The sequence below is a fragment of the Rhamphochromis sp. 'chilingali' genome, assembly GCF_963969265.1.
Source record: "Rhamphochromis sp. 'chilingali' genome assembly, chromosome: 8".
Taxonomy (NCBI): domain Eukaryota; kingdom Metazoa; phylum Chordata; class Actinopteri; order Cichliformes; family Cichlidae; genus Rhamphochromis; species Rhamphochromis sp. 'chilingali'.
This window is the reverse complement of record NC_137935.1, coordinates 36717448-36727366: the sequence shown is the minus strand read 5'-3', so window position 1 is coordinate 36727366 and position 9919 is coordinate 36717448. Positions and strand designations below refer to the sequence as shown.

The 9919-nt window shown below is 37.2% G+C and overlaps 1 protein-coding gene across 2 annotated transcripts; it reads right to left on the bottom strand.

Moving 5' to 3' along the window:
• Window positions 1-986: 986 nt before the first annotated feature.
• smco4 (single-pass membrane protein with coiled-coil domains 4) lies at window positions 987-4800 on the bottom strand. Of its 2 annotated transcripts, none has more exons than XM_080889471.1 (2): window positions 4652-4800; window positions 987-1913 (listed from the first exon to the last, which is right to left on the bottom strand). In XM_080889471.1, the coding sequence occupies exon 2, from the start codon at window positions 1870-1872 to the stop codon at window positions 1693-1695; it is 180 nt and encodes a 59-aa protein (XP_080745597.1). In that variant the 5' UTR covers window positions 1873-1913; window positions 4652-4800; the 3' UTR covers window positions 987-1692. The 2 variants fall into 2 exon arrangements, with proteins under 2 accessions (XP_080745597.1, XP_080745596.1); XM_080889470.1 differs by lacking the exon at window positions 4652-4800 and adding an exon at window positions 4225-4492.
• Window positions 4801-9919: the final 5119 nt, after the last annotated feature.

Below are 9919 nucleotides of genomic sequence, written 5' to 3'. Positions count from 1 at the left end.
CAACACATTTTGTTTGTTAAATGCAGCTATTTCTGTATGCTTTGTCCGACAAAAAGACATTTGGAAAATTCATTCTGAGGTGAAAATATTCAGAAATTTCACAATAGTGTGGGTTTTTTTGTGTGTGCTTGTGACAATGTGGGTGAGAACACCATTTGCCCAGAGTTTAGGTTTGTTATTCTTAGTTAACATTCTTGTTTTGATTTAGCCATACCTTGTTTTTTTTCTGTAGCTTGCAAATATTTACTATCCTGGGGTTGTTTATGTTTTGCACTTTTACAGATTACTTAATATAACATCTTTTAAATAAATTTTGACAAGTTTGTTAAGTTAAAATTTCATTTATTTAAACTGTTAGCTTGTCCTGTTTAGTGCTGACATCACAGGAAGGAACCAGGTGAAGAGGGGGAAGAAAATTGTTTTAATTTAATAAAGTCAATTTTAGGGTTTTGTTTGTTTGAGAGTTGTATGTATTATTGTAAAATGTAATGGCTACACTTCAGAGGTGTGTGTTTTATTTTTGGTAAAAAGTATCATCATGTAATGTTTAGTATTACCCATTGAATGGAATATTCCATAGGAGAATATTGTGTTTGGATATCGAGTATTTAAGCAGAGAACTCAGGTGTTTGACAGAGGAGGATCAGGTCAGTGTGGCTGAGTGCACTTGACATTAATTTTGGTTTAAGTCCATGCTTATTTGCACCAAGTTAACTTTGGAGTTAACAGCATCTGTCTCCTGGCCTTCTTCAGCATCTGTCTCCTGGCCTTCTTCAGCCACTTTGGCCAAGCTTTCTCACAATGCTTGATGCCAAGATTATATTTGAGAACAAGTAGCAAAACCCCTGTTGTAATAATAAACACCAATACGAATGTGGTTTGCTGCATTTCACCAAAACAAAACAAAACAAAACAAAAAACCCCACAAACAAACAGACAAAGATAAAAGTTGTAGTATTTAAAATATTTAACAAATCACATTGTGTTTTATCTCTTTATTTGCAAAAATGCAAATCTCTTATAAGGCACTTTGTTACACTTTGAACAAGTCACGAATGACTCAAATGTTTGGATGTCAATGACTTTGTGGATCAGGCTTCTAAACATTTTGAAGATGAAGAAATTCATGTGTGATCCTACTGCTCTTAAAATAAAATATTTCACAGTGACATTCACACAAGGTAGGCACAAGAATTATTCTAAACATGTCACACATATTTGTACAGATACTGTAAATGTGAGATATGTCTAAGGTGTGGTAAAGGACCTTGTTTGCATTGATTTGAAATATTTTTAACAGCACAAGTCACAAGACCAATTTTTTACATTGAACACTTTAGACATTAAACACCTGTGGTCACATTTTGAAAGCTCTGCATAAGTACTTTGGTATGCAGGATAGTGCATTGTTTTGTTAAACATACACACAAATCCATCAGTGGCTGTAAGACTCTAACAACCAAGATTAAATGTGGTTTTACCCTCATACATTTGGAGGCACCAAGGAGCAATGTTTTCTTCTTTTTGCAGCATGAAGACACACTTTGAAGAAGGGTTTCCTTAAAATAAACAATAGTCCTAGGCCCAGTAACTGGCCTGCACAAGTATGGTCATCACATGATAGGGTCAATCCTTTCGATATAACCAAGTCAATTTGCCACACCAGCTGGGAAGTAGATGTTTCTTTAGTGTCTACTCAATAGCATCAGGTCTGGTGGCCACATAGACAAAGACGATGATAAGTAAGACCACTACAGCTAGTGTGGGCAGGACTACAGTAGCAACCTGCTGACGGGCTTCCTGCATTGCCTGTTTGCGCTCCTTCTTGTCCTTAGAGGTTTCTTTCTTCGGCTTGCCTTTAAGCTGCCTCATTACGACCAAGTGATGATTTGTCTTGCTGTGCTCACTGGAACCTGGGGAAGCATACAATAGTTAGCATTAAATTTTGGCATTAATATTTCTGTTACTTATGCTGAAACCCTTTTTCTATGCAGTTCATTTGTAGTACTAAAACACACACACACTTGTTGTAAATTACATGGTGGCACAAAGGAGTAATAGAAATGAGTTCACACCTAGTTGTTTTAATCCCACCCGAGGGATTAATAAAGTTCTATCTTATCTTATCTTATCTTAAGTCTCAGTTTCAGAAGTAAGCAGACAAAAATGATACTGATATAGCAGTCTCAAGAGTTAGCAAGGACCAGAAACGATTCCACACTGTCCAGTAATGGCTGACAAGCCAAGTCCCTTATGTGATCCTCCACCATTATGACAACGTCTATTTCTTCCATTTCAATTCGACAAGCGAACTCAATTCAGTTACATTTTTATAATGTCAGTCACAACATCTGATCAAGGTGCCTTTACCTTGAAGTTAAAAACCTACAATATTAGATGGAAAACCTCAATGATCAAATTATTCCTTGTTGCATCCCCTTTAACCTCCTAGGACCTGGCGTCCACATATGTGGACGTCCCATTTTGGGTTACTTAGGCCAAAATACTCAATTTTGCTCTACAAGGGCCTGATATCCACTTACAAGGACATTATAGTGCTACTGTTCTATTGAAATTTTAGGGTTCTAGGTAGGTTCTAGGTTCTTTATTATTTGTCACATGCATAGTTATACAAGTATAACACACAGTGAAATGTAGCCTGACACGCTCCTCGACATGTGCAAAAATTTGGGGGGGGGGGGGGGTGTAGAGGAAGAACAACGAATATCCTCATATGTGGCTCTCATTTTTCTTAGAAACAAAAAAAAAATCTGGTAATTCTTTGCTTTTACATTCATCGTGTCCCAACATGCCCAAATATCAAAGAGAAATTAAAAATGAATGCCTTGGAAGAGTTTGGGTCTTAGGAGGTTAAAGAAATAGAGCTCGGTAGACTTGGGTTTAGGAAGGGGCATCCACCTGCCTTGACATGTAACACACAAGAACCTTCCATTTTCTTCAGTTTCAGTACAAATGCTTACAACAATAACACGTATTTATGACATTTACAAATGATTTACAGTCCATGTTTACCTTTTCTTATTACAGTGAGGCTCACAGTTTTTGAACAGCAAAGGTTAAAATATCAATACTACAGTCTAAATATCAGGAGAGCAAATCTATGTGCTTTCACGGTTTTTAGTTATTTAGATTTTTCTTAAGTTATAAATTTGTTTTGAAGTTATTGCATTCACAGGATTACTAGAAAACTTCTCTGTCCTCTGACCTCTGTCCTTGAGGCTGAGGTCCCTAAGATTTAAACCTGTTAAGAGATTTTTAGTAGATAAACCTATAGCATTAACTTCTCCTTGAGTTATCGCATTCATTGGATTTTCAGAAAACTTGAACTCTGACCCAGACCTTGAGGTCGGGGTCACTAAGATTCAAACTCGTCTGAGATTTTTAGTTAATACACCTATGGCATCATTTGAAATTCCTATGTTGCTTTGTTCTCGAGTTATCGCATTCCCAAACTTGGGTGTCCACATTGGCCATCTGCCTACCTGCCCACCTGGCAGGGTGATGACAATACCCAATCAGCCTTTTTGAAACTGAGGGATAAAAACCAAATAAACCTATTAGAGAGAGACAGAATACCTATTAAGCTCTACTTATAAAGCGCTATACAAATACAGGCCATTTACCATTTACTTGTACACATTTGCCAATATTATTATTATTATTATTATTATAATAATGAATTGCAAATTATACGTTCTTCTCTTTTAATATTATTATTGGTGCTATGTACTATGTTTTAGCATTGTTCATTGGTCAAAGTAGAGTCACTAATTAACCTTATTAGGTCTCTCTTTGAAAAAGAGATTTTAATCTCAGTGAGACCATTACCTGGAGAAATCCTTAACTAACAATAAAGCACTACTCCACAATCATATTGCTACAAAAGAATACACTGTAAGCTTCAAATCAAATTCACCCAGGTGAATTTAAAAACAACCTTTACTGCACCGAGATTCAAACAAACCAAGCAGGTATGTTCTACATAAAGCAAGTTTCACGAGTGTATTAAAAAAAAAAAAAAAATCAGAGGTAAGGGAAACAGCAGTTTGGAGGGCAAGAAATGTTCAGTCGCTGACGTTGAAGATACACTTAGTCATCAAGAGTCTCCAGCATGCAGAAATACAAAAAAAGATTCCGAAGCAGTCTGACCTTCCACAGTCGCCCCCCATGCTATATTTACTAGGGTTAGGGTAAAAGTAGTACCTGAATCGTGAGTATCGCGGCACAGTGTATTCATATCATGCTAACGTTACACTTCGTAACATTAGTTCCACACTGAGAAGGCGCTGACTTCACAGGGGACTGCGTTAAATACAGGAGTTTTCTAGTCTTCCCATTTTCTCTTAGACAGTATTACGTACTGTCGAGGAAGTTACGGTTTTGTATCCGGTGCCTTTCAGTGACAGTAGTTAGTATAGTAGTTAGTTCTAACTTTAGGAAGCGTGAGCTTCATCGATGACAAAGTACTGCTGACGATTCAGCAGCACTGAGTTACTTTATTATTAGCAGTGAGTTACAAGTAACTGTCCTGAGTTGGGACAGTTTCTGTTGGCCAGCATATTTCTACCGGACTCGTAATAGTCGGGTTCGTTATAGCAGAGAATCACAGTGTGAAAGAATAGTTACAAACCTTGTCGTCACGGATCTCGACGTGGCAGTCCGTGGAAGACTTGGTGGAATACTACTGTTAAATGGTTAGCGTGTAAATAAGGAAACTTCCGCCAACGACCTTCAAAATAAAATACTACATAAAACCTTTTGTGCCAAAATCTACCAAAAAGTGATTTCCGATGTTTCTACGGTTTTTAAAGTCTAATACCTTTACTTATATTACTTATATTAGCAAATACTGTAGTGAACAGAGGTTGAACATGTTATAGTGTGTGTAGGTTCTCAGTCGTCCAGTTCATGGTAATCTAAGGAGCTTGGGAAAAAAAGCAACTGGGCTTCTTTAGGTGTCTTGAAGACGCTTCACCTCTCATCCAAGAAGATTCTTCAGTTCTAAGAGCAAATGGTGGAGAGTCCCACAAGTGCTTAAATAGCCAGGATTCTCTACCAATTTCTACCAACCATATGCCACAAACCTGTCAAAATAGACCACAAAACTCTCAAAGTTGCACATAAGTCCCAATTATTAAATCTCAAAACAACCACTGTGCATTAACAGGTGTTCTTGCAAATGTAAATAATGCTTGACCTAAATATATGGATCACAATTTGAGCAATTGCTTAACATTGTAATTCCAATATATAAACACTCTAGTATAGGTATATGGTGTATAGAAGTACATATGATTTCACGGTATATATATCATAAAAAAATTCTGTTAAATTTCGGGGGCCTCCTCTAAATAAATGATGTTGGCTACAGAGTGGCCTTTTGTTTACTGTGATTCTCACAGTTGAGCTTTTCTGTCTTTGAAGTGCACTTTTCTTTTGTGCCGCGGTTTGTGATAAGTTTGAGGATTTACTTGTGTGGTGTTTGGGTTCTGTGAGTAGGGAAAACCACTGTTAATTGCAGATTGCTTATCAAGGCCGGGTTGAATTTTTTTTTATTAAGGATGTTTTATAAATTTTAATAATTGTTATTCTAATTCAAAAGTTTGAAGTTTTAAAAGCATTTGACTGATAATCCTGATTTTCTGAACAGCGGACCAGACCAGTTTAAGAAAGTAAGTGGCAGTGGTACGCATACTAAAGACAAAAAACCCTAAGTTTTATTACAATCAATAAAGTCTTTCTTGGTCACTTAAAGTGTGTTTATAGAAATGTGATGTTATATATTTCTGCTGCGTTCTTGGATAGATCGCTTTTTAATGTCAGTGACACTTTTTACCTGGACAAATAAAGGAAATATAAAAGTCACTTTGCCAAAAACTGATTCCATTTTGTGTCAGGAATGTTCTTTCTGGCTCAAAACGAATATCATTAGACCAAGAAAAACAGGCATTTCTCTTGCGTGAGATGCAGGCCATCTTCTTTAAGTCTGCTCAGGACCTCATCCATTTGAGGTGCATCCTCAGGACCACCGACGAGCATGTTGTCCAGGTATCAATTGGTAGCAATTGGTCCAGTTGGAGCAATTGACCTAGCGAAGCAAACAAGTCCTCAGTGTGTGGAATTGGATACTTATCCACACAGATCTGTGGGTTTAGAAGATTTTGAGCATACGGCACGTTACGTGGTGGGCAGAATTTGGGTACAGTGGGTCTTAGAGGCAGTTCGGCTTTAACCCTTTTCATTTTTCCTAGCTTTTTAGAGAAAACAGCTGCATGCCTCTTTAACACAGTCTGTAACTTGTCTTTTTTTCTTTGCTCTTTGCATGGGACATCTTTAAGTATTTCCTGTTCAATTTAATAAATTTCAACGACTTCCTAACAAACAGCAGTTTAAACACATTAAATCAGGAAGTAAAGACAAATGAATGATTTAGTTCAACAAATGCTCCAGTGAGCTATTGAGGTCCACTAAAACTATGCAGTTTTCAATTGACTTCAGTTCAATTCAATTCAGTTCAATTTTATTTATACAGTACCAAACCAACAGTTGCCTCAAGGCGCTTTATATTGTTAGGTAGACCCTACAATAATACATACAGAGAAAAACCCAACAAGCAAATTACCCCCTATGAGCAAGCACTTTGGCGACAGGGGAAAATCGCCCTTTTAACAGGAAGAAACCTCTGGAAGAACCAGGCTCAGGGAGGAGCAGCCATCTGCTGAGACCGATTGGGGTGAGAGAAGGAAGACAAGATTAAAGACAGTGTCATACATAGTAAGGAGTAAAATTCAGGGTGGTATCGACGATACTGATCCGATACAATACTTTGTACAAACTTAATGTGTTATTGTATTTCAAATTATTGCTTCATAATGATTACAGGGCATCAGATTACTCGTTCTTGTTGTTTAATTATGAAGAATTATCATATAGAAATAAAAAAAACCTTGAAGTTGTGTGTTAACTGATGCTGTTTGAACACGCATATCTTGTCATTTAACATGTATATACTTGCCTCAACATTTCAACAAAAACATTCAACATTCACACTTTCCCTCATTCACAGTAGTGCTATGCCACACAACAAATTCTGGTATCAATCCAATACCAAGTAAATACAGGCCCATTATTGCCGATATCGGTATCAATAATTTGAAGTTATTCAGGGAGCTAATTGGGGGAGAGTAGTGTGCCATGACCTTATCGGTGTAACTTTTTGCTGAACATTGGGGGGTGGGGGTCAAGATCTCTGTCTAAATAAATAAATAAATCTGGGTAAATTCCCAGATGATTAAACATGCAACTGTTTTGCTGGTAATACCTGAAATGAGTAAAGAAAATCAACAGCTTATTTATTTTTTTTTTTTTGGGGGGGGGGGGGGGTTGTATTGGTTGGGTGTGATTATTGGGGTGGGTGGGGGGGGGGGGGGGGGGCATAATTTCCATGGGCCATAATTATTATGGCCCTGCATGACCTGTGAACTGAATTCTCAATTTGCAATTTCTCGTGTGCCACAGTTGGCACACGAAGGGTTAACTGGTGGCACGGCCATAGCTGGACTGGCCATCGGGCATACGGGCATTTGCTCAGTGGCCCAATGATTTTTTTTTTTTTTGTAACGGTATAAACAATGAAAGGTGTTGGACTGGCCAGATGCTGGCCGGTGTGTAAAAATAACGCGGTTGTTTGGTGGTGGCATCTTGGAGCTTCCAGAGATTCAGTAAAATTAACAAGTGGTCTTGTTAATTTTAAGTGGTCTTTCTCATCACATAAAAAGAAAAAAGAAAACAAAAATATTCAGGAATTAGAAAAAAACATCAAATCACTAGAAGAAGCCTACGCGTCCCACCAAGATCAGGAAACATTGAACAAAATACGCAAAACAAAACTAGAATTAAATGAGATAATTGATAAAAAAACAAAATTCTTAGTACAAAGACTACGCCTACAAAATTATGAACATGGTAATAAATCCGGTCAATTTCTAGCAAACCAGCTAAAAATAAATAAAGAAAAAACAACTATATGTGCTGTTCAAGATTCATCTGGGAACACAATATATGATCCGATACAAATAAACAACATTTTCAGGGATTTCTATAAAACGTTGTATTCACCACAAATAAACCCATCTAAAAAAGAAATTGATCAGTTTTTGGACAACATAACTCTTCCAAAATTATTAGACACTCAAGCAATGGCACTGGATTCACCACTGACACCAGGTGAACTCCAGGAAGCCCTGATAAGTATGCCCAATAATAAGGCTCCAGGTCCAGATGGCTTTCCTGCAGAATTCTACAAAGAATTCTGGTCGATTCTAGCACCAGTTTTCTACAGAACGCTGTTGGAAATTAAAGAAAAGGGCAGACTTCCATCAAATATGAATTCTGCAAACATTAATCTCCTGCTAAAACCAGGCAAAGACCCTGTATATCCCTCAAGCTATCGTCCAATATCCCTTATAAATGTAGACCTTAAAATAATCTGCAAAGCTCTCTCAAAGAGACTGGAGAAAATAACCCCCCTCTTAATTCATCCTGACCAAACTGGTTTCATAAAAGGTAGGCACTCATCAACAAATACACGTAGATTACTTAATTTAATAGACTACTCATACAGTAAAAACCTAGAAACTACAATATTCTCTTTAGACGCAGAAAAAGCATTTGACAGAGTTAACTGGAAATTTCTATTTGCAACTTTACACAAATTTGGTTTTGGATCTTCTTTCATAAACTGGTTAAAAATATTATATAATTCCCCAACAGCTTGTGTTAGAACAAATGACCAGACATCCTCCAGCTTCTGTCTCTTGAGGGGCACCAGGCAGGAATGCCCACTCTCCCCTTCACTGTTTGCAATTTTTATTGAACCACTAGCAGCAGCAATTAGACAGAATTCAGTAATTAAGGGCATAAAATGCAAGAACGTGGAACATAAAATCAGCCTTTATGCGGATGATGTGTTACTCTTTCTCCAAAATTCACAAACCAATATCTCTGGGGTGATTGAATTGATAAACTCTTTTGCAAGAATATCAGATTACTCAATTAACTGGTCAAAATCTACAGTCCTACCGATTAATTGCTCCCTCCATAATTCCTCTTCTACACCACTGCAATCGGGAAATATAAAATATTTAGGTATTAATGTTTCTCCCAAGCTTGCAGATCTAACTAAATTAAACCATATCCCACTTTTAAAGAAGGTAGAAGATGATCTGGCTAGATGGAAATGTCTACCCATATCACTCATGGGAAGGGTTGCCGCTATAAAAATGATGGTCTTACCAAAAATAAATTATTTATTCTCAATGATCCCAACTAAACCGCCACAAGATTGGTTCAGATCGCTAGATTCATGTATGTCCAAATTCCTTTGGAAAAATAAACCCCCACGTATAAGCTTAAAAACACTACAAAAGACCAAGGATAAAGGAGGACTAGAACTGCCTAACTTTCAGCACTACTTCTTAGCCAACAGGCTTCAGTTTATCTCAGGATGGCTAAAACACACCCTCTTAGATGAACCTTGGCTAGATGTAGAACAAGCACTTTGCAATAATCTAGAGATCTCAGACCTACCATTTATCAGCTCAAACATCCAACGACATGAATGCTTTAAAAGCATCAACATCAGCTCTTCTCTGACAGCATGGTGGGAGTTTCTAAAATTGACAGCGTCTTCATTAATCCCATGCAAACGTACACCTATCTGGAACAACCCTGACATATTACAAAACAATAATATGATAAACTTTTCAGATTGGAGTGGTAAAGGAATCAAATATTTAGAACATATACTAGAAGAAACAGAATTTATCTCATTTGACGGACTAGTTACACAATATGGGATCAACAAGAAAAGATTTTTAGAATATCAACAAATTAAATC

What these genes read in the sequence shown, in the direction of transcription:
- smco4 (XM_080889470.1), bottom strand. Translation starts at nt 4,258, where the DNA reads ATGAATACACTGTGCCGCGATACTCACGATTCAG. An exon ending in CCGCGATACTCACGATTCAG is followed by an intron (nt 1,914 to 4,224) that starts GTACTACTTTTA and finishes ATGCTTCCCCAG; the next exon opens with GTTCCAGTGAGCACAGCAAG.